Source organism: Trachinotus anak, unplaced genomic scaffold, assembly GCF_046630095.1.
Source record: "Trachinotus anak isolate AG129_WGS33_773 ecotype Australia unplaced genomic scaffold, CSIRO_AGI_Tana_v1 ptg000025l, whole genome shotgun sequence".
NCBI classification, from domain to species: domain Eukaryota; kingdom Metazoa; phylum Chordata; class Actinopteri; order Carangiformes; family Carangidae; genus Trachinotus; species Trachinotus anak.
The window spans coordinates 2361011-2384735 of record NW_027273876.1 but is presented as its reverse complement, the minus strand read 5'-3'; the positions used below and the strand labels follow the sequence as shown (position 1 = coordinate 2384735).

The 23725-nt window shown below is 43.8% G+C and overlaps 1 protein-coding gene across 11 annotated transcripts in view; it reads left to right on the top strand.

The window, feature by feature from the left end:
• srcin1b (SRC kinase signaling inhibitor 1b) overlaps positions 1–23725 on the top strand; it is a 94707-nt gene that overhangs the window by 53805 nt on the left and 17177 nt on the right. For 7 of the 11 annotated variants that reach the window (XM_071462360.1, XM_071462363.1, XM_071462367.1 and 4 more), the window contains 11 exons: positions 6364–6565; positions 10100–10229; positions 11606–11777; positions 15259–16193; positions 16805–16894; positions 17725–17765; positions 18054–18077; positions 20186–20346; positions 21363–21538; positions 21856–21986; positions 22934–23081. In XM_071462360.1, coding sequence (XP_071318461.1) covers positions 6364–6565; positions 10100–10229; positions 11606–11777; positions 15259–16193; positions 16805–16894; positions 17725–17765; positions 18054–18077; positions 20186–20346; positions 21363–21538; positions 21856–21986; positions 22934–23081 — 2210 coding nt within the window. Of the gene's footprint in view, positions 1–6363; positions 6566–10099; positions 10230–11605; positions 11778–11798; positions 13518–15258; positions 16194–16804; positions 16895–17724; positions 17766–18053; positions 18078–20185; positions 20347–21362; positions 21539–21855; positions 21987–22933; positions 23082–23725 lie in introns of those variants that run through there. The other 4 variants (XM_071462369.1, XM_071462365.1, XM_071462361.1 and 1 more) reach the window with 2 other exon arrangements.

Sequence of the window (23725 nt, the reverse complement as noted above, 5' to 3'; positions counted from 1 at the left end):
TGTGCTCTGTCGACTCGTGTCTGAACTGTAGACGCCAGTTCAGACGATGTGGTGAGGATTCTGTAAGATTCAGATGCTGTCTCAGTGGAAAGGAATGCCACAGTATGCAGAGATAATGCCCATGAAATCTCTGAGTTTGGGGGTGTGGCAGCTCTGTGTGTGTGTGTGTGTGTAGGGGGGCACGGTACAACTGTGCACAGCTGCCCCATCAATCAAAACCCTGCGTATTAGCTGGTGGGAAATCTGAGTCTGAGTGACCGGTCTCTGCGTGAAAGGTGGAGTCCTGACGTTCAGCCCAGGACCAATCTGCTGGTACAGAGCTGGTTCACAGCTCTGAGCTTCAGAAGCAAGAGCTGTGGATCAGTATGTACATTCAGTCCATATATACGAGCCTCTGATGACTTCTGGTACATGGAGTCCAGAAGTGGAGCTAAAGAGTAAATGATGAGATGCTGGAAGCAGAGGTAAGAGTCTCCTCAGAGGATCTGCTGCTGATTCTCTGAATAGTTTGTTTAGTTTACAAAATGTTAATGTCCCCTGGTTTGACCTCTGTGGTGACTTCAGGGCTGCTGGAGGATTGTTGTCATTATCAGTGAGATTGGCTTAACTTCCTTCTTGTTTGTGCTGCCACAGATCTGTGTTTTCATAGACCTTATATACAGATATATATCAATGAGCATCTCCATTTCTTTTTTTGCCAGAGATTCAGAGACAGAAATGTACAGGATGTGATTCTACGTGGTGACGTTACCTCACAGAGGTTTGACTCCTGTCATAAAACTCCAATCACAGAAATACAATAGACTCTGTGAAGGTTATCTTCATGTCAACAACAATCACCGCCGACACTGGAGGATAAATTCTATATGATCATGTTTTACAGTGACTGAAGTGAAGTAATGCATCGTTTTCTGTAGCCCACCAATGAAAATGTGAAGTGAATTCAAAATGAGCCGTTCTCATAAAATTAGGATCAAGTATCGAGCTGATAAAATGTTCAGTGGTTTGAGCTGTAATAGAGGGGCCCGGGGTCTCCAGGGGCCAACACAGAACCTGAGGGTTCACCAGAGCCTGAGGAGACATCTTCATCTTCTGAGGGTCAACAGTCCAAAACCCAAAGATATTCAGTTTATAATGAAATCAATTAGTGACTTATTGATTGATAAATGATTCAAATGGTTAATTTACTTTAAACCAACCTATTCATCTTTCGTAAGCAGCAGATAAACATTTAGTAAATGGTTTATAACACATCATCCAGCAGATATGATGCAATAAAACACAGTTGTACTGTTATAAAATAAAACATATCTTCATATAGTTTCTAACAAGTAAGTCCTTATATAACTACCTCATGGTGGGTTATAAACCATTTATTATATGTTATGTACTTAAAGTAAAGTGTGACTGTTAATTGAAATAGTTACCAGTATTTTTTAATTGACAAACTAATTCCACAGTTGATTTCACTCTAATTGTGGTTATATTATGATTTGATTACCTCCACTCCTCGTTCCAGACTCACCAACCCTCCACATGATGTGTCCATACTCCATTAGTCACCACTCACTCATGAAACCCATCCAGATGTTGGCAGCTGTGCGGTGTTTTCTAACAATGACAAACCTGACACAGTACAGTAATGTTTAAAGAACTGATGCTGGCGGCCTGGTTGGCTCGAGGTTGTTGCTGCTGTGATTCTCATCAGTCTCATCACCGGCGCTGCAGCAGCTCTGCCAGGCTGGATTATGCAGTATTCAGAGGTTGGACGGGGCTGTTTGTTATGCAGCCAGCTGTTTGGTAATTGTTTTGGAAAAAAGGATAAATGACTAGTTGAGTAAAACCTCCTGATCTTAGGCTAACTGGTGTTAAATTTAATTATTGTAACAAATTACACGCGCAGAGTGAAACACGTTGGCTCTCTGATTGAATCTCTGAGTTATCGTCTGTGATGAAGGAATGAAACTCAAAGAAATTTAATGCTTATTTAAGGATATTTTACCTCCTGGAATTTTTACTTTTTGAAGTCATCATGGAATCATGATATTGGAATTACAACGCCAGCTGGGTTTGGTGTCACAGTTGTGATTCAGTGCAGGTTCTCCTAACGAATCTGCTTCGGGCTCTGCTGTAAGATAAAGGAAAAAAGACAAAGACTTTGGCAGAACAATACGACGCCTGACAAACAGACTTAAGAACATTGTCTACATTAAAACTCATTATTGGAAAGTCGACAGTTTTATTCTTGAACAGCTCACAGGTGGAACGAGTGAAATTATACACCTCTTTTCATTGTCTTACCTCAGTGATTATGACTCAATTCCAAGATGTAGAAAACCATGTGATGCAGTTTTGTTTTTTTTTTTAGGTCTTGACTGTTCTTCCCTCATGAAATTCATGAAATTCCCTCGTGCAGGAAAACATAAATAGACATTTACTCCCTGTTTGTTTTTCAGTGATGTTTTATGCACATTTAGAAGCAGCTGGTTGACTTTTGTGCTTCTGTCCATTATATGATATGATGACTGTGTGTGTGCGTTTTGCTCTGCATCACCCAGCAGAGTAGCACTGTTGGGCTTCAAGACGTTTGACTTATTTTACAGACCTGTAACATGTTGTTATATAGAGTTAAAATGATTAGTCGATCAATAGATTATTGATTTAGAGAAAATTAATCCGCTAAAACTAATTTGATTTTGAATCAAGACATTTGAAAACATCACCTGAGAAAGTGTGATGGATATTTTTCACCATTAACCCCAGATGTTCACCAGCTGTCCATGGACGGGTTGAGGGGGTCCAGCTGACCCTTTAATGTCTCTGGCGGACCATGGAAAAGAGTGTTGAATATGCAATTGATGGATAAATGTGGTACATTAGTGAGCCTCTCAGGACAAAGTCAACATTTCACTGCAGTCGTTTCAGCAGTTTGCTGTGAACCCACGTGGGCTGGTTCATAGTTAAAAGTATTTAAAAACGTAAATTCATCAGACAAGAAAGACCAAGGTTAGATGTACCTATGTTTGCAGGGCTGCAACTTGTGATTATTTTCTCAATTAACCAATTAATCCTTTAGTCTGTTCAATGCCAGATAATTGTGTTATAATTTTCTTCAGTCCACACTGAGGTCTTCAAGTGTCTGGTTTTATTTGACCAACAGATTGAGTTTACAGTCGTGTGTGAAAATGAAAAGTAAAAACTCAACATTTGAGAAACTGGAACCAACAAATCTTTGGTGTTTTTGTTTTAAGAAATGACGTGAAAATATTTTCAAGTTAATGTTCTGTCCGTCGATGAATCGTCCCAAAAAAAGCTCAAGATTTTGGCTTTATTGTTGTTTATCAGAACCATATGTTTCACTTTTATAAGTGAAAAATCTTAGTGGATTTTTTTTTTAATTTATTGTTTGTATCTGGGACTGTGTGTCTAAGGACGGAGGAACAACAGCAGTGACAGATGCTCTCATAAGTGGATTGTCTCTTTTTTTAATAATGTGAAGTACAGTTTATTTTTGAAGTGCAGTAAAAATGATGATAAAATGTAAAGTAAAAATGAAAAGAGAAACATTTATCAACAACAACAATAAACAACCAGGGACAAAAACAACATTATAGACATCACAACAGGTAAAAGATCAGTGGGCCAGTGAATAAAAATGAAAGAATTTATTGTAGTATTTCATTAAAAATCATTAGTTTCTTCTGGGAAACTGACAAACTCCTCTCAACCACAACACCTCACTGCAGCAGCAGCAGTGATATGAAACTGGAGACGGGTTAATCTCTGTATCTGAGTTCACACAGAAGCTTTTTCTCCTTAATGATCATTTTGATGCTAAGTATAAATGTCAAAAATGATATTTGATACATTTTTCCCATCACAAGATGAATGGAGCAGAGAAGAGCAACATTTCTGCTGCTAATCTCTTAACTGTTAAAAAACCTTTATCCTGAGGAGAATCTGTGAAAACTGTTCATCAACCCTCTCACCAGCACGTTTTCTCATTCTTCTCGCTCTCTTCAGGCCGTGTCGCCGCACAAATCAGTTTCATTTACACTTCACTCACACAGATGTATCACATACTCACACACTGTTCCCTGAAATTTGTGAATTAAATCTTAAATCTCTCTATCCGTGTGATTGTGGTGAGTCTTATCAGCCTGTCACGATTTATCACTGCACCTGAAGTCACTTAAATACGACAGCAGCATCATACGTGGTTTAAATGATTCATGAGGGAGTGGGAGGAGGTCCGCTGAGAGATCCTGTGGGAAAGTTAATTGTCCATTACAGTGGACAGAAAAAACCCAGCAGTGTTGAATGTTCAGCGGAGCTTCCCTCTCTCTCTTTAACCTGAAGAAAAGGTCCTCTGCAGCAAATGGAAATTAGTTGGGAAAAAGTTAGAGACGATACTTCTTCATCCATCTTTGTCCTCTTCTCTCCACTCTGCTGTGTTTACTCTCTTCTTTCTCCATATTTCATGTTCTGCCGTGCACTTTTTCTAACCTCTATCTGCTCTTTTTCATCTTTTCTTCACAGCTCGGTAAACATAAACTTTATAATTCCCGGGTGCATCACTCTTTTCTCCTCAGTAGCCTGATATTTGTGCTGTTTGAGGGCAGAAGGTGTGCTGTGTGCGTCTGGCTGACGAGCACTGACGAGACCGTAAATCTCCAAACATATGAGAGGCAGCACACATAATCTGTCAGGCTGTTTAGAGAGATGTGGGTGCATTTTTAAGGACTCGCAAAACACTATTAATGTAGAACAAGAACTCAGATTATATGTGTGCATTTTATCCTTAAAGCTCCACACAGTCTAAAGGTAGATGTGTATGTGTTTGTGATTATAAAGCAGGTCTAGGTTCTATATTAATACTGTGAAAGTATCAAAGCCTCAGTCCACAGAGAAATGCACACAGCCTGGATTCAGAAACTGAGCCTTAAAACCAGCCGTCAGGACTTCTGGAACTTTGTGATGTCACAACAAAGCAGTCGCTTATCTCAGCCACACCCCAAGCCCCGCCCACCTGGATCCACCATCCAACCTTACAGGATTTGGTTTCTCTGAGTGTTTACCTGAAATCTGTTATATTTTTATTGGATCACTGATTAAACAGTCAGCCAATAAGAAGAGAGACTCAGAGCCTCTCTCCTGATTGGCTGATAGAGCAGTTTACTAGTGCACCTGAGAGAAGCCTGAGAGAGGAGATGTAAAATTACATTGAGATGGTTTTTGGTTCACAAATATATCTTATGATAGAGATCAACACTTCAAATACATAAAATAATAATTCCTGAAAGTGTAACATGGGACCTTTAAGGACTCGCAAAACACTATTAATGTAGAAGAAGCAAAGCCCCAACAGATAATCTGGTGCATCAGATTGTATGTGTGCGTTTTCCCCTTAATGTTTATGTCTTTTGACATGATGGTTAGCATTTCCTCCATGTTTGTGTACACATGCATGGCTGACTGCAGCGCTCCCGGCTCGTCGTAGCCTCAAGAATTCACAGCACCCGTGCAGCGCTCGCGAGGACTCACACAGCCAAGATGCACAGATGCATAAGGCAATCGGAGCTGGCTTCACGCAGCACTGTGGGAGCTCATTACTGTATTCTTTGGGCTGGAAAATGTCTGTCAGTAAAGATTCATTAAAAGCCAACCTGCTGCAGCAGCTCCTGGTTGTGCCGTAATGAGAGGTCCTTCACAATTTGGGCTCCCCCAGCGGTTTCAGATTGCACAGGTGAAGTATCGCCAGTAATCTGCATTACGGGTTTGTAATTGAGTTAGGCTTCATTAGTGTTACATCGCTTATGTTTGCTCAGTTCTTTACAGCTGAGCAGTTGAAGCCAGCTTCCTGTTGTCGAAGGCCGATGCACTATATACACTGTAAAACCTACACCTGCTTCATAATCATGGGAACCTCATTTTATACAATATGGGACCTTTGATTGACTGAATAGTTTGTCCATCATCATCAGAGTGATTCTGGGGCATTTAGAGTCATTTTGACTCTGGTTAGAGTCGCTTTGTTTAACCCGACAGGCTGCTCTAATTTTATCTTCAGGATTCAGCCTCCTTTTGTGGAGCCTGTGTTGGTAGAGGATGATGTAAGTGCTGCTTTGTCTGAGCTAAACTGTTTAATTTGTCTGTGCCTGTGTGCTAAAAGCTTTCCCTTTCACTGCTTTCGTTTCTTTCTATTGATTATCAAGGGCATTTTGTTTGTCCTTGTTTGCTCGTTCTACATTTCTTTTTTTGGGGGGGATACTGTACTACCACATCTCAGCATCATCTCTACTCTATCTGTTCTCTCTACCTGTCTTCTTCTTCTCTCCTAACCTCTTATTTTGTGCCTCACAGACTCGCACTCCACGTGTGACACGACTCAGCCCCACACAGCCGGCTCTCGCTGACCAGGCCAGCAGGGTTTCCTTCGCGTCAGCAGAAAATCTGGAAACCATGTCCGAGCCCGACATCCCCATCGGCTTTAACCGGATGAACCGGCTCCGCCAGAGCCTGCCGCTGGCCCGCTCGTCCAGCCAGGCCAAGCTGCGGGCACCAGGTCAGATCACCGTCTCAAAGAAAATAATCTACACTGTGACACATTGAAGTCCGCTACATAGATAAGCACACATAAGGGTTTGATAGCATAGTTTTCAGTTTGGTCTCTAAAACTCAGCGAAGGTGCACCTGCATGAAAAGTGACAAATATATTTACATTTCATCTCCACAGAAATACTAATGTAACATGAGCTGACATAACTAGAGACCTGAAATAGTTCTGTAGAAATTATAATTTCACATCTGAGTTCATCACCAACTCTTGCAGTCAGATTTGTTCTGTGTTTATATTTGAATCCAGGTCTGTTGTTTTATTTTGTTCTGTGTTTGTGGTTCCTCCAGTTTTTAAAAATACTCAACATTATTAATGAGATATTTTTTCTCAGTGTTTCTCTGTCTGCTTCTGTCACTGTCGACCACAGTGGTCCAGACTAATGGCCTGTGTCCATACACCATTTTTCTCTAGACCCTTCATCCAAATAGTCCTGCACATGGGTTCTGTTTCTATGACAACAGTATCTTGACAATATATCAGCACCGCTGTCGAATGATAGATGAGCATCACCCTCTGCTTTTTATGTTGCCAGAGCTGGAGGCCGAATCTGTTCGGGTTGTCTGTCTGTCTGATATCTGAGCGTCACCTTGATAGAATGTCTTCAAATATTCACTCGGACTCAAAGATGAACTGAGTATGGGAATTTATTTGGTGGTCAAAGGTCAAGGTCACTGTGACCTCACAAAACACATTTTTGGCCATAACTCACAAATTCATATACTAAATATGACACTAACAGTAACTCAAATGTCTATAAGGATTAAAAGGAAGTGATAACATTTTATATCCAAAAGATCATAGGTCAACTTCACTGTGACATCATAATGTTCTGTAAAAACACTTCTGACCATTTTTCAACACTGTAAATCAGGAGATTGTGGCCGTATTTCCTGCAACTTGGCAGGTTGGCGGAGGGATACAACCGTGAGGCGGTGATTCTAGTTACTATTTGTTTGACTTTGTTTTTTTCACCATGAGCCCCAACCACAGGATGTCTGACCTCATACTTTGTATTGATGAGCTTGTCAATCTGAGAGCTGTAGAGGAAGAAGGATGTAGGTGCGTGACCTGATTAATTCATTCATTCATTGATTCATTCTTTCATGCCCCCCTCAGCCTCAGGATGAATAAACACTTTGGTGATCATCTATCGTTTCATCATCACCTGCAGAATGATTGACATTCTCCTCAGCCTCAGCTGTCTCTGTGAGCATGTTAGCATGCTGATGTTAGCATTTAGCTCACAGTGTCTATATTACAGCCCCATAGAGTTGCAGGTTGTTGGTCTTGTTCATCAGTGCAGCTCACCTACAGTTATAAGGAATACTCTGTAATTCATGACCTGCGCTGACACTCAGGCACCTGAATCCAGCTCCTCCTGCAGCTCTAAGACTCACAGTTTAGTGCCTTTACTGTCATCGAACATTACGGCTGCAGAGACAGCGTTTGACACCGCTTCCTGCTTCGTGTTGATCTACCCTAATTTTCCATCACAGCTAAATTTGCAGTTAGATAATTTGAGACAGGGATGCTGTGGCAACGCTGTTTCCTGTGTTGCCGTGTCAACAATGATGCAGGGAAACAAAAGGCCAATGGTTTGACTGACAACATTTGGTGGTTTGAATCGGGCAGTCCACATTACTGTAACCTCATTTTCACTGTCTCATGTCGGGCACGATCACTAGTGTCCAATCTATTGACAGCATCTCTTTGATTGACAGGTCGAGAGCCAATCACACACTGGACTCATCCATGCATATAAACTATTAATCTTGTTTGATGTGTTTGACAGACAGTAGCAAACAAAACCCATTAGTTGTGACTGTGTAGTGGTGTCCTCTTACAGGGAGTCACTTATTTGTGTTGACTGAAGGCATCAAGTGTCAGCCCAGTAAACCTGCCGCAGCCCTCTGACTGTCGACTGCCTATAGGAGCTCTGAATATAAAGAGAGCTGTCTCATCAGTCAGTCCACCTGTCAGCTTTGATTAACGGCTTTGGCAGCAGGCAAAATCATCTACTGCTTAAAGCTCCACACAGTCTAAAGGTAGATGTCCATGTGTTTGTGATTATAAAGCAGGTCTAGGTTCTATATTAATACTGTGAAAGTATCAAAGCCTCAGTCCTGCTGAGGCCTTTATTCAGAAACTGAGCCTTAAAACCAGTCGTCAGGACTTCTGGAACTTTGTGATGTCACAACAAAGCAGTCATCATCCTCAGCCACTCCCCAGGCCACGCCCACCTGGACCCACAATCCATCTTGCAGGATTTGGTTTCTCTGAGTGTTTACCTGAAATCTGCTTATCTATCTCTTGGAAAACAATCAGCCAATCAGAAGAGAGATTCAGAGCCTCTCATCTAATTGGCTGACTGACCTGTTGTTATTAGAGCTCCAGAGAGAAGCCTGAGAGAGGAGATGTAAAACTACACTGAGATGGTTTTTGGTTCTTAAAACCACAAATATATCCTCTGATGGAGATCAACACTTCAGATAAAACCCTTGAAAAGTGTAAAACATGGGACCTTTAAAATTAGCTTTCTAGCATACGGGGGAGGGTGATGCATTTGGGGGACTTAGAAAAGGTGGGACAGCGTGTACCTGTCACTCCTGATATAGCATGTATGCATCTGTTCAGTGCAATACAATTAACTCCATCATGTAACCAGACCATAGCTAAAAAAGTCAGGCACTATGCACAAAACCTCCCTTGGTGTTTAACAGACATGCTTCTATAACACACCTGTAACAGAGGTGATTTTACTTTTCTGCACTTAAAAATGACTTGGTGAGAATTATCACTTTGTTGTTGCAGCTGAAGTGAGGCTGATAACTGTGTTGTTTCATGGGACTTTGTGTGTTCAGGTGTGATGCACATCAAAGTACAGAGGATAATGAATGTTCTCAGATAGGAAGGATTATTATGGGTTTGCAGAAGTCATAAGAAATACAGTCTGTCCATTATTTTACACACTGATGTGTCAAAACTTAGATTCATGTGTTGTCGTTGTGTTGAGACCAGAGCACATCTGGCCACATGTGAGGCTCAGCATTGAATCTTAGTGTGTAACTTTACAATAAATCCAGCTTTCTCAGGCAGTAAAATACATGTGCACTTACTTAATTACTCTCCCAGCTGACGGGTCCCAGTCTGTCGAGTTTACTGTAGTTCAGTGGTAGTTATTTGCCTTTTTTCAGGGTCCACAAAGATCTGTGAAAAATCTATGAGGTTGCCTTGTACTCCAAGCTCCCTGTGGGGTCTGTGTGGGCAGGAGGTGGTGGGGGTGGTTCTGTGTGTGTTTTTAAATAAGCAGAGTGTATTTAAGCTAATAGCAGTGTTTAGTTGCTGTTTTTTCCCTCTCAATGGGCACAAAAGTCCAACATTTTGAGGTGAAAATTCTTCCTCCACTGTCTTCAAACTTCATCACCCCCCCTCCAACCATCATGGATCTCCCTCATTGCTCCTCCCCATCCATAAATGCAGGGATCTTGTTCCTCCAGCTCGGAGAGGAGACTCGCCGGGTCCATCTGACCCACGAGCTGACCAGCCTGGACACTCTGAGGGCCCTCATCGTGCACATGTTCCCCCAGAGGCTCACCATGGCCATGCTCAGGTACGCCCGGATCACACGACCCTCATATTTATCACACCTACTCATCTGGATGTTTATTGATCTGTTTTGACACATTTACACTTCGCTCGGTGCCAGTTCCACCGATCAATCACGAGATGAGACGTGTAAATGACACACTGCTGTTTCAGCCTCAGACACAGACAGAGATAGAAAGAAATCATCTAAAGTCTTGTAAACTGATAAGGAAACAGATGGAAATCCATAAAACTAAAGGAGGTGTGAAATTGCCACTTTCAGGCCACAAGTGGATTTATATGAGTAAAATCTCAACCTGCAGAAATAACAGGTTTAAGTCAAAATTTGATTTCTCCTTTGTGTTTGTGTAAAAATACATTAAAAAACTGTCAAGAAACTGCAGCTTTTTTCAAATTCTTTCATTTTTTCACCCATCCTGTCGTGGCAGCTAGCATGCTAGGCTAACTAGTGGTGTAACAAGTGGAAGCTAGTTAGCAATGTTTCCCACTTAGTGTTACCTTTTCTTTCATGTTATTTTAGCACCTTCACACACAGTCAGTGCTTTTTTCAAAGGCGGGTAGTTACAATGGTAGAGACAGTGTTGATCTGATAATCACACAGGTCAAAACTAACAGGAAACAGTTTCAGTCTGACTCGATGTTCAGGTCTGATGGTACACTGGTGTCTACACAGGACAAAAAAACTGCCCATTTTCTCAGCAATTGGGCAAAAAAATCCACAGTCATTTTCATCAAGGTCTTAATTAAAGATTATCTAGATTGTCTTTGTAATCTGCTCTGCAGCTAAAACCGGCCAAACACCAAACAACTCTTTAAGCGATTTCAATGTCACAGACAAATTTCCAATGTCAGGGAATAAATCTGTGAGAGTTTTGCTTCCACCATCTCGACCGTTTGGTGTAAGGTGAGCTGTCTTCAGTCAGTCCTTTGTTTTTTTTTTGTTTTTTTTTAATTCCATCAGGAGCATGATGGGAAATAATCTCAAAAGGAATCTAGTCCTGCAGATAGTGACCCTGCAAGATGCAAAATCTGAGTGTGAGACTAAAAACTGTGACTTCGGACACATCGTCTTCAGATGTGAGAGGGTGTCAGACTTCAGGCTTTTTAAAGTCTCCTAGTGTATGATAGACACAGACATACATACAGTTCACGTTGTTATTCTCAGCAGGGCTCTCTATACTCCAGACTCGGTGAGTTCAATATCACACTGCGTCCTCATTACAGGGGCGTCATGCACTTAAAGACCATCCAGTTTTCCTCCTACTCTGTAAATGAATGTACATCACTGGTTATTAGCAGATAATAGCTGCTGAAATTGTCTTTGCATGGACTATTTATCAGTGTTTTGCTCTTTTTGTTTTGATGACTATTGATGTTCAGGTCTCCCAGCACAGCTCTGCTGATCAAAGATGAGACGCGTAACGTCTTCTATGAGCTGGAGGACCCGCGGGACGTTCAGGACCGCTGCGTTATTAAGATTTACTGCAAGGAGCCTGTCTACGGCACGTACCCGGGACACCACAGCCCACACCTGGCCAATGGAGACCTGCGGGTAGGTGTGTGTGTGTGTGTGTGTGTGTGTGTGTGTTTGTGCTCGTACATGAGTTGAGAATCTAAACAGTTTTCCATGTTGATGGAGAAGTGCGATCACAGGAGAGGATGAGCGAGACGTTACGCAGGACTCCCGGCTTTTCATCTGCATTAGCTTTGTGTTATTGTGCTGCCAAAATGTAAAGTGATGCCAAGAAGATGATCCTGCTTCAATCACAGTCACCTTTTCCTTTATTACCAATTCATTGTGTGTGCAGCTGGCTCATGACTCATAGATTAGGGAGCGAGACAAACACTTGTTTCTTTCTGGCAGGGGCCGATAGCAGCCAACCAAATCATCCCACAAATAATACACTTTATAATTCCCCTTGAAAATTGTTATTTATTCACACCCACGCCTGAAACCATCTCCCGCTTATTTCTGTGTGTTTACAAACACCAGTTTGCGTTACGTAATGTGTCCGAGCAGAAGTGTAGCCTCATCTGCTCTCCGAGGGCGAGTCATGTGACCTGACTCCAGCGTTGGGCCAGAGCCAGGCTGTCACATCATCATGCTGACTGGGCTGGACGCCAGCAGACTGTAAAATAACATCAACACTGCTCTGAGATGATGGACTGGGTCATCTGAGGACTGGGTCACGGATCCAGACTTGGACTGTTATAGCAGAAGTATTTTGAAATGAAAACTGGACAGTCATTACTGTATATACTGATTTTTTTGTTTCAAAGAAAGCACAGGGAAAATGTAAAATATGGGACCTTTAATTTCACCAGGTGGGTCCATGTGGTGCTGATGACATCATCAGAACTGTCCGATGACCGTATGACCTCATGTTTCCATCTCAGGATTTTGTTTCTTTTCTGAATGAAAGGAAGTGATGTCTGTCACTCTGCGGAGAAGTTGGGGAAGATAAATGGTTATAACATAGAGTCTAACCTTTATTATTTTCTGGCTGGTCCTGTCTGTAACAGATGACGATCAATCAGCTGATTGTTTCAGCTCTAACAGGGACTGCAGCAGTGGTTATACGTGTGTGCAGTGGGAGCAGCTTCTCACTTCTTTACCTGTATCTTCTCCTGTTCAGTGGCTTCGCTCTTATCAATGAGCCACAGTGTGGTTTATCTAAATTCATCAGTGATGCTGGCAAAAAAAATAATGTGGCATCAGCCTGATTAGCATGATTGCTAATGCTTAATGCACTGCCAACAGATAGAGTGCCTAAAGTCATTCAGGTCTGCAGTGTCGGTGTTTTCTGTACAAGCCTTCTACCTTTTGTTGTCGTCTAATTACACTGTGATCATGCAAATGAGGAACCACTAATTTAAAGTGTTGGAGGATGCTTTTATAGAATAGAATAAATTAAAAAGCAGATATATCACATTACACAGAGTCAGACACGTGGTGTGTTCGCTGTGGAAAATGAATCTGCATGTTAAACAGTCGACAGCTGGGCATTTTTGACGCATTTGCTGCCGGTCTTGCCGTCAATCAAACACCCCGAGGCCTTTAGTTTTCATGTCTGTGTGTGACGGCCGTTCTGCCGGCCGCTGTGCGCATGCTTCGCAGCTGCCCGCCAGTGTTTTGGAGGTCAACCGCTCCGTCTCCCTCGTGATCGGTCGCCGTCTGCAGCTCCTGCACGGCTCTGAAATCCTCCTAGCGTTTTACAGCCTTATCAGAGCAGCAGGCTTACCTTGGGTTTTATGTGTGTGAGGTACATTGGCTGCTTCTGCCACCGCCAAGGTGAGCGACTAGGACACATGTGTGAGTGTGTGTGTGTTTGTGTGTGTGAGCTTATTGAACCCAAGCCAACAGGGCCAAGATTATTCCCTGATTGCAGACCACAAAAGCCCAGCCAGGATTTCTGAGGTCCGTGCAGGCCTCTGACTGGAGGACAGAACATGATTAAGGATGAGATTGATTGGCAGATTTCCCGCAGCGCGAGCCGGCTCTGATAGGTGCCACGGGACGACTCTCTCCACGCCGCACCTGTAATAGACGTCTTGTGACTTCAGGGGGTCTTAGGAGGTGGGGATATATGTCTGTATGTCCTCGGCACGGTTAAAGGATGGTGTCGATACGAGGCTGTTGCTAAGATACAAGATGGGAGATGATGGCACCAGAGTCATTAGTCTGCTGTGAGGCTGTCCACAGGGTGTTGTTGTAAGAGGCCTAAAGGTTATTATAGGGAAATATTGGTTTTTCAATTTGCATCGTCTCCAGGAGAGAGCTGTGTGCGTCACAGGCGATTACAGTGTTGTCTTCTTTTGTGTTTCCTTGCCGTATCTATTTCTCTTAGCTGGTGCCCTCCAACGCACAGCCTTCACTTCCACTGCGCTCTGCTGCTGCTGCCGCTCTGCTTCGCTTCGCTTCGCTTTTCTCTCACACATTTGGGATTGATGCCAAAAGATAATCCCTTCACGCTCAGTCTGTCAATAAGCGATCAAGTGCAACTTGAAACGCACTTAAAGGGGCAATTTAGAGTCTTTCCTGTCAGTCTGGAAACAGCATCTGTGAATTGCTGTAAAATCTTACAGTGAACTGAACTGGCTCTTTGTGACATAAAGATTTTTTTTAATGGCTAGTTGTCGGGTCATTACTCACTTTTTCTGATTGTTTGAAAAAATATAAAACGGTTCAAATTAAAGGGTAAGATTTCAAGGGAGACGTGAACCGACTACGCTTTTAACAAGGGGAAGCATGACTCAGTGGAAAAGGTGTGACACAGCGGCGTGTCGTCAGCAAACGAGGCGAGCAGCGATTGGCCAGGTAGAGCTAAAAATAGACGTCAGGTAGAACAACATTGAATTGGAAACAGCTTTCTGTCCCATAAAGCAGTGGTTCTCAAACTTCCTTTAATAAAACATCTAAAAGCGTAAATCTTATCGGATGTGTGTCTGTGGTGGAATTTGTGTCAGTTTGATGTGAAAAGGTTTGAGAACCGCTGACGGATCTGATGTGGCCTGTTTGCATCCATGTTATAATTTACTGCCCTCTTGTGGCCGCAGCAGGCTGTTAGCTCTGGAAGCTAGCTCGATTAGCAGCCACTGCATCTGTCATTTCTGTTGACGTTGACGAAGGCTGGGGTTACAGCTCCTGTAGATCAGCTGGAGGTCATCTCTCCATGTTGATGTTCATGGTCAGAAACTCAGCAGGGCACCTTGAATAATTTAAGATTAATAACTAATTACTGGTGAAATTCTTGGCTTTGACAAACCCGTATCGTTACTGCTGCAGAGCTTCTTCATCCTTGTCGTAGTCGAGGTGGTGAGGACCTCGTTTCTGTGGAGACAACGTTCTCGGTTTTGGTTCCTGCACAAAGTCAGTCAGAAATTCTTTAATATATATATTTTTGTCCAAACATTGTTTTAATGAGCTCATGTCTCTGCCTGACTGCCACCTCCTGGCTTCACAGAGGAGACACTGATCAAATGTCTTTACTCCCAGAATGCTTCACTCTGAGAGGTTCCCTGTTTATTCACAGAGGGAGATGGTGTATGCACCTCAGGACTCTCCACCCAACCGCCGCCTCAGCAACCCGCCCATGTCTTCCCAGCATTCGTCCTCCTCTGCCTCACCTCCCCAAGGCTCGCCGTCCCGTGCCCGCCTCCTCTACAGCGGGGGCAGGCCTTCCTCCTACGCCGGGCCGCCCCACCACACCCACTCCCTGCCGCACCCGCACTCCCAGTCCCACCACTCCTCTCCCCACCAGCAACCACAGCTCCACCAGCCCCACCACACCCAGCCGGCCTTCTGCGCCTCCTCCAGTGCCATCCTGGAGCGCAGGGATGTGAAGCCCGATGACGAAGTGGGGGGGTCCAGGAGCATGGTGCTGCTGCGGGGAGACGATCGAGGTGGAGGGGGGATTTACGCCGACCCCTACTCTCTGGGTGCAGAAACAAGTCGGCTGAGTCTCGCGGGAGGTCCTCACTCTCCCCTCCCAGCCAGAGCCGACCCCTACGGCTCCTTGTACCGGCGTGGAGGGGGAGGGGGAGGAGGAGGCGGGGGAGCTGGATCAGCGCGCTCGCTCACCTCCTATTCAGCAGCAGCTTTACAAGGAGAGCTGATGGAGAGCGGCGCGCTCTACAGGCCAGGGGGACCGCTTTATAACGACGCCTACGCCGCGTCTGTGTTGGCCATGGGCCTGCGGGTGCCGCCGCCCTCCTCCCCGCAGAAGATTCCCGACCCGAGGGATTCCTATGCAGGAACCATGCCCGGCCGAGGCTCCCCTGGGAGGCAGAGCTTGCGAAGGGACTCTGTGACCTCCTCCATGTTTGGGGACAGTCCCAAAGCCCGAGGCCAGGGGGCGGGGTTAGGGCTCACCGCAGAGCAGCTCTGCCTGATGGCCGGTCCTGGAGGGGAGGGAGTGAGTGCCGGAGGCTTCGGCTCACCTCTGCTGGGGAATGAGACGGAGACGAGGTAGGACAGAACCTCAGGGTGTTTAGTTCACATGTATTGAGGATAAATTATTGAACAGTTTATATTTGATGATTTACTGTTGTTGAGGTCGACAGAAACGGTTCATTTACATCCTCTAATGAGTGAAAAGTTGAACTCAACACACTTCAGTGCTCAGAGGTTTTGACTGAGAGCTCACAGTGGTTAAATAATGTAAATGTAAGTGATGTTTGCACACCTGCGCAGACAGGTACGAACAGTAGCAGGTAAAGCAGTGGTTTGAAAAAAATCTACAACCTGAAACTCAACACGTATTACATTTATTCAGCAGCTAACCACAATAAAGCTGCATATATACAGTAATAATTAATCAACCAAGTAATCAATCATTTTCAATTTCTCCTCAAAAGATAATTTGATAATTATCAGTTGGTTTTAACTGTGATTATATAACAGCCAAAAATTATGATGATAAACTTTATAAAAAAGGCAAATAAATAAATAAAAATGTAGAATAGATAGAAAAAATCTAATTTCTTAAGGGGTTGTTGAACTTAGTGGGGGGGGGGGTCAAATGTGAACATGTGTGAAACATCTGTTAGTTGTAGTTTTTCTCCGATGTGTGAATCCAGGGAGCGTATGGAGGCCATGGAGAAGCAGATCGCCAGCCTGACCGGGCTGCTGCAGAGAGTCCTGAGCAGAGCGCCTGAGGCCGAGAGCCCGTAAGACACACACACACACACACACACACACACACACAGACACACACACACGCGCGCGCGCACTCACACTGAATGTGAAAACACTCCTTTCACAGACACATTTGCTTCAAAACATGAAGGCTGTGTTCAACACCTGTCAATATTTTCTACCTCTGTCGATACTTTAATATGATTGTGAAAAATTTATGTCATATATATAATAAATAGACACATCCCACAAAAATACAGCAATGTACAAAGTTCTTGGCACTAAAAGTAAGGATGTTGTTAAAAGATTAACTTCACACAAACCTGAATCAGATCAGTATAAACACCAGTTCTCCTCGGTTCACCTGTGCACAGTTGTTCAGTTACCTGGCCGGTAAGTTCCTGTGATCCCAGACTGACTCAGGACTCAGCTGAGGTCAGGTCTCTGTTGCAGGACTCCTCGCTCCTCTCGGCTCTGCAGACAGATCTTTATGTCTGTGTTTGGACTCGTTGTCCTGCTGCCTCCTGAGCGGATTGTGTAACGGATCAGAGTCTAAACATCTGAGGAGCCTAAAACTTCTGCACAGCACCGTACAGAAAGCAAAAATCTTCATTTCAAAAACACAGTTACTGCAAAGCAACGCAGCATCTGTCAGGTGATGATTCATGTCTGAAATCTTCTCCCTGCTGTTCATCACGCATGCAGACACACAACAGCACACTGTGGATACAGTAGCGCACACACACACACACACACACACACTGTATATTTCCACCTTCCTCCAGCAGATATGACGAGCGTCTCAGTAGCTAAGTCGATAGTGTGTTGTGGCTGTAAGTACTCTGACACTTGCCTCTTCCAGGGAGAAGATTGAGTCAGCCAGTGACTGCTCAGGAACTGACAGTAAGTGCTCACTACCCAAAAAAAAAAAAAAAAAAAAAGAGACAAACTACTTCCTATCACCACCTGTCACTGTTCCCCACTGCTGCCTGTTTGATATCCACATAAATCGGCTCCTCTTGCTCTCGCAGAGCCGCCGCTATTTCATTTTCTCTGCATAATTTCTTGAAGTGTCTCATGTGTGATTGTAATGGCTGACTCTGCAAGCTTCTTCGTACTGTATGTGCCGGCGTTTTACTGCTGCTGCTGCTGCTGCTGTTGTGTAACCGGTGCCCATGCTTCTTGTTTTAGCTGGACGAACTAAAAAAAAGAAAGGTAGCTACTGTTGTGTGTCTGGTTACCTGTTCCCTCGCCTGCCCCTCTGTGTCCTTTCACTCTTTGTGTTGATCCCTACAGATCAGCTGTGTGTGTAGACATGTGTGTTGTCTTGAAGGATTTACCTCCCTCTCAACCGGTGTCCTTCACTTCCCCCCTCTTTTTCTGTCTTTGTTTTTGAGTAAGAAATCATTTGAGTTGCATTTGTTTTCCTCATTTTTTTTCTACGTTTAAAAAAAGTCCAGTGAGTATTTTAAATATTAGTTGGCACAAGTGCTGATAAAGCTGCATGTTTAATTGATTTCTTTTGATAAAAAGTGGCTGTTTCTCAATGTGGAGTATCCAAGAGGAGGCATTTTGCCATTTAAATTCGTGTTCTTTTGTTATCTGATTGATTTGATCTCATTGATAAACCTGGATATTCAGTCTTTTGCAGCTTAAATTGGACTTTTCTTTGGTTTTTGTAATAGATTTCTGCTTAAATTTCAGTAAAGCTTCACAGATTTGCTGTAATTGAAAACCTCTGACTCCAGCTCTTGATGTTTCTTTCTCCAGTTAAAATTATTAAATTACACTGAGGCCACTGGCTCCTGAAAACGATTCCCCGTCACAATGTGCAGCTGGACATCCTGGTTTTAGTCATGACTTTCAATTGACAAGTAACTGACCAATGAACTACTGCATCAGCTGTTCTGAATTAGCAGTGGTTCCCAACCTGTGGGCCGGGGCCACTGGTGGGCCGTGAAGGCATTGCAAGAAATTTAAAAGGTCTTATTATGAGAAATAAAACAATGAAAGCATTTTTATTTCTCATATTAGGGCCGATCACTGTGATAAGCCAATGATAGAAACTTTGATGGTGCTGTAGCCGGACCACATCATATACTTATTTGCTCAGAATCAAAATGGATATGCTGGTTAGCAACAGGAAGAATTAAAAGGAAAGAGAGTCAAGAGACAGATGGTGAATCGACAAATCAAAAAAGAAAAAAGTGAGCTTCCGGATTCGGACGGTGCTCTGAGAAGGCATTATTTGGCCTCCATGCTGTTATGTGGTCAGTTGTGAGCCACAAGCACTTTTCAGATTTTCAAATGGGCCATGAGTTGGAAAAGGTTGGGAATCACTGATCTAGAACCTGGTAGAAATGACCAGGACCATTTGGTGCAGAAGTTTGCATTTTCTCAACAGTTTTAAAGGGTATGAATCATTTTGGACGTGGTGTTTTTAGTAAACATGTTAAAAAAAATACAAATCTAAGTGTTACAGTCTTTAGTTGGTCCTGTGACTGTCATCTTTGTGCATGCAGTTAAAGTCAGGACAGTCCTGTTACCCCTCTGACCTGGTGAGGCTGCACAGACACGTTTGGGTGATGCTGACTGCAGAGTTTTGGAGACACTCTTCTAAATCTGTCTTGAATTGTGGTCAAAAGCCTCAGTGTCCTCAGCTGCTGGTCCGAGCGCAGGGATGTGCTCTGCAGCTAGCTGCAAGGTGTCACCTTGTCTGTAGAGGTGTCGCACTGAGGTGTTTGAGGTATTACTTCTGGTGGCGTCACAGGAGTCCAGCTTTTCTTAGGTTTCAGTGGATGAAAGTGGCTTTGAAATGCAACGCTGAAAAAAATCCACCACTCTGTTATCGATCATCACTTTCCCTTTGTGTCGTTCTGCATGATGCGTGTGACTCAACACCCTAATTACTGTCACAGCATTGTCATCTCAAGGATTATCCAAGTTGGAGACTTTTTTTATAATGAGATGCTTGGATTAGGTGGAAATGCTGTTTTTTCCCCACTGACCCTGTTTGTCCCTGAAGCCTCCCCATGCTGTTTATCATTGTTAAGTCTACGTAAGACTGTAATCTCCTCCCCTGACCTGCAGCACAGATAGAACTTGTCCTGAATCGCTGCTGCTGCCAAATCCTGGAACAACCGATATTCTGTTTCCAGGCAGCCAAATTGTTTTGAGGTCATGAGTCAAACCTTTTGGGATTCGGCCGCTAAATGTTTCTGCGTTTTGGGACAACTTCTATCAGTTCCCATGTGCTCTAAAGGAACCCAGAACTGAACTAAGAGAAGGTTCCCTATATTAAAACAACACTTGTCCATGTGCAGCTTTGACACCGTCCGCTCCTTTGGCCCTGATGCCGCCTCCATCCTCGGGCGCCAACCAGCCCGTGGCGGTGTCCCGTCTCCAGATGCAACTCCACCTACAAGGGCTGCAGCAGAACACCAACGCGCTGCGCAAACAGCTGTCGCAGCTGCGCAACATGCAGGTGTGTGTGTGTGTGTGTGTGTGTGTGTGTCAATGAAAAGGATAATTGCTGAAGGGTTTATTTTGAAACTATATCTGTGCACATGTAATTGCATACACTCAGGTGCCGGTTTATTAGGGACAGTTAGCAAAAACTAATGTCTAATAAAACAGCCCTGAAATAAAATCTCCCTTATGACAATATAGATACAGCTTAACAGATTTATGTAACAGCATCACAATCACAGCCTCCAAAATGACCATGTCACATTCATTTAGACCCTTAATTTATTTATTTATTTATTTATTTTGCTATTGCTACATAGCTAGCGTTAGCATTAACAGCTGTTTACTTACCAGTCTGGCAGAAGTTAGCTATCAGCTAGCGTTGCAATTAAAGTTCAGTTATAATACATCCTCTGATCAGGACTCCTTACAGTGACTCGGTATCGGAAAGTGACTGGATAGTCTGGACCAAGGCTAGCTGGTTAGCATGCTAACTTCAGCAGAAAAAGTGATGAAATGTTTTATTTTGTGATCTCTTTCATCGTATTTGAAATTGTTTTGAAGCTGTTTTATGTGAATAAATAAATAAATGTAGAAATAAAGTTTATTATTATTGTTATGAAAGTTGAATCAAGTTCCTCTTTAGAACAGTTTCAACAAAAACCGAACATTATAACCTTCATGAAGGAGGATTTAATGCAGGACTGTTGGTTTAGACTGCGCTGGGATGGTCACCCACTAAACACAGGGTTGTCGGTTTGATCCCCAGCTCTTTGTGTCGACACGTTGAAACATCCTTGGGCAAGACATGATTGTTGCAGCAAGTCAGGCCAGCATCTTGTATGGTAGTTGGCTGTTATATATGTGTGGCTGCGCTATATAAATACAGCCATTTAGCATTAGTTTGATCTAGTTGTACCTAATGAACTGGCAGCTGTGTGTATATCTGGGCGTCTGTGCTCACACAGTCATAAAAACAGTGTAAAATGTACATGAATGACAGGTAACATTCACCGTGTCACTCTGTCCCAGTTGGAGAACCAGGACTCAGTCCTGTCCCTGCTGAGGCAGACGGAGTCGGAGCTGAGCCTCATGATGCTGGACGCCATGCGCACTCAGGAGGACCCGCTCCAGAGACAGCGCCTCCTGGTGGAGGAGGAGAGACTCAAGTACCTCAACCAGGAGGAGCTGCTCATCCAGCAGCTGCAGTGAGTTCAGAGCACAATTGATTTATGCAACAAGCTCAGTAAACAGAGTGATTTATCTTAGTGGCCCTGCTGTAGAGGAAAACACGGGGATCTCACACACAGTGAACGGGCTGGGTATCGAACCTCTATACTCTTTTTTGGACCAACTTGTAGTGTTGTAATCTTCTTTCTTCTGTGCTCAGATAGTTCTTGATTTAGGTCAGATTTTATTTAGGTAAAGTTCTCGTGCAGCTGCTTGTGGATGATTACAGAGTGAACATCATGATGTGCCACATTCAGCTGTGAGTGATGTGAATCTGTGGCCTGGTCCTCCACAGTGACCTGGAGAAGTCAGTGGAGGAGCTGCAGAGGAACTCGTCCGTCAACCACGGCCTGGTGACGGAGCAGGACGTGGAGCAGAAGAGCAAAGAGCTGAGGATGCTGGGAGAGACGCTCACTGAGCTCAAAAGTAAGTGCTGCAGTGGCCTCGCGTGTGTGTGTGTGTGGAGATGGACCATTGATGGCTGTGGCTTTTTGTCCTGGTCATTTTTGTTCACTTGCTTCAGCTGCAGACAGAAGCTTCTGTTTGTTTCAGTGCTTTTAAATGTACCACTAGAGACATATAATGACAGTGTTGCACATTTTTAGCCAATTCATATTTTTGCTGCATGTTTTTGCTTCTGTATGATGGTATAAATCCTCACATAGTCTCATTTTACATATACCAAGAAAAATGCATTAATCAGCAGTTCAGTTGTGCAGCATTTGTAGCCACAGTCCAGGTACATGTTTTGCTGAAATACTACATGTATGTTTCTCAGATGAATATTTATGAATATCCTTTGACTTGTATTGATATTCATGAAGTTCTGGTTTTAGCCTCTTGTACTGCTCCTCTGACCTGTGTACTTCGCTGTCTATCTTGAATATTAATGGGTGATTCCAAAGCTCTGAGGGGGCTTCATTATCATAATGTGTGGACTGACCACTCCTAGTTAGCATGTCCGCCTACAGCCTGCAAAATGTGCAGCAGCACTTGGCTCAGTGTTTAAGGGGCAGCTGTTCAGGACTGTGAATCAGTGTGTTTTTGTTGCTGCACGTCGAGCGCGCCCCTCCCTCTCTTTTGGCCGACCTCCACTGCAGCCTCCTTGTCGAAGCTGCCCGGGTATGACAGCAAAATCCACTCCCTTCAAGAAGCTGCGACAGAAACAGCATCCTGTCTTCTCGTTATGTCTTCTTTCCCGAAATCCCCTCACCGCCTCCCTCCTCTTCCTCTTTACCTCCCTCACTCTCCGCCTCTATTCTTCCACACGTCAACGTCTCAACACATCCCTCTGTCACACCACTTCCTCTATTTATCTGTCTGTCTTCCCCCTTCTGATTCCTTTTTCTGTCTCTCTCTCTCCCCAATGTCAGACCAGTTCCCCAGTCTGCAGAGTAAGATGCGGGTGGTGCTGAGGGTGGAGGTGGAGGCTGTTAAGTTCCTGAAAGAGGAGCCTCACCGCCTTGACGCCCTGCTGAAGCGCTGCAACACCATGACTGATGCGCTCAGCACGCTGCGCAGGTACACATATCAAACACTCCTCAGTTTGCTCAGATAATGCCTTACTGTTTTTAAACCAGTTCAACTCAGACATTTTCTATGAGCCTGCTCCCAAAGGAAACACTACAGGGCTGTGAAAAGTTTAATGGTCCCATATTGGACTTAAAGGTCCCATCTAAAGGTAAAGGTAAATGTCTCTAAAGGTAGATGTCCATGTGTTTGTGATTATAAAGCAGGTTTAGGTTCCATATTAATACTGTGAAAGTATCAAAGCCTCAGTCCACAGAGAAATGCACACAGCCTGTATTCAGAAACTGAGCCTTAAAACCAGCCATCAGGACTTCTGGAACTTTGTGATGTCACAACAAAGCAGTCACCACTCTCAACCATGCCCCAAGCCCCGCCCACCTGGACCCACCATCCAACCTTACAGGATTTGATTCCCCTGAGTGTTTACCTGAAATCCACTGTATTTTTATTTGATCACTCAGAAAACAATCAGCCAATCAGATCAGATCCTCTCTTCTGATTGGCTGACTGAACTCTTGTTACTAGAGCTCCAGAGAGAAGCCTGAGAGAGGAGATGTAAAACTACACTGAGATGGTCTTTGGTTCTTAAAACCACAAATATATCTTCTGATGGAGATCAACACTTCAGATAAAAC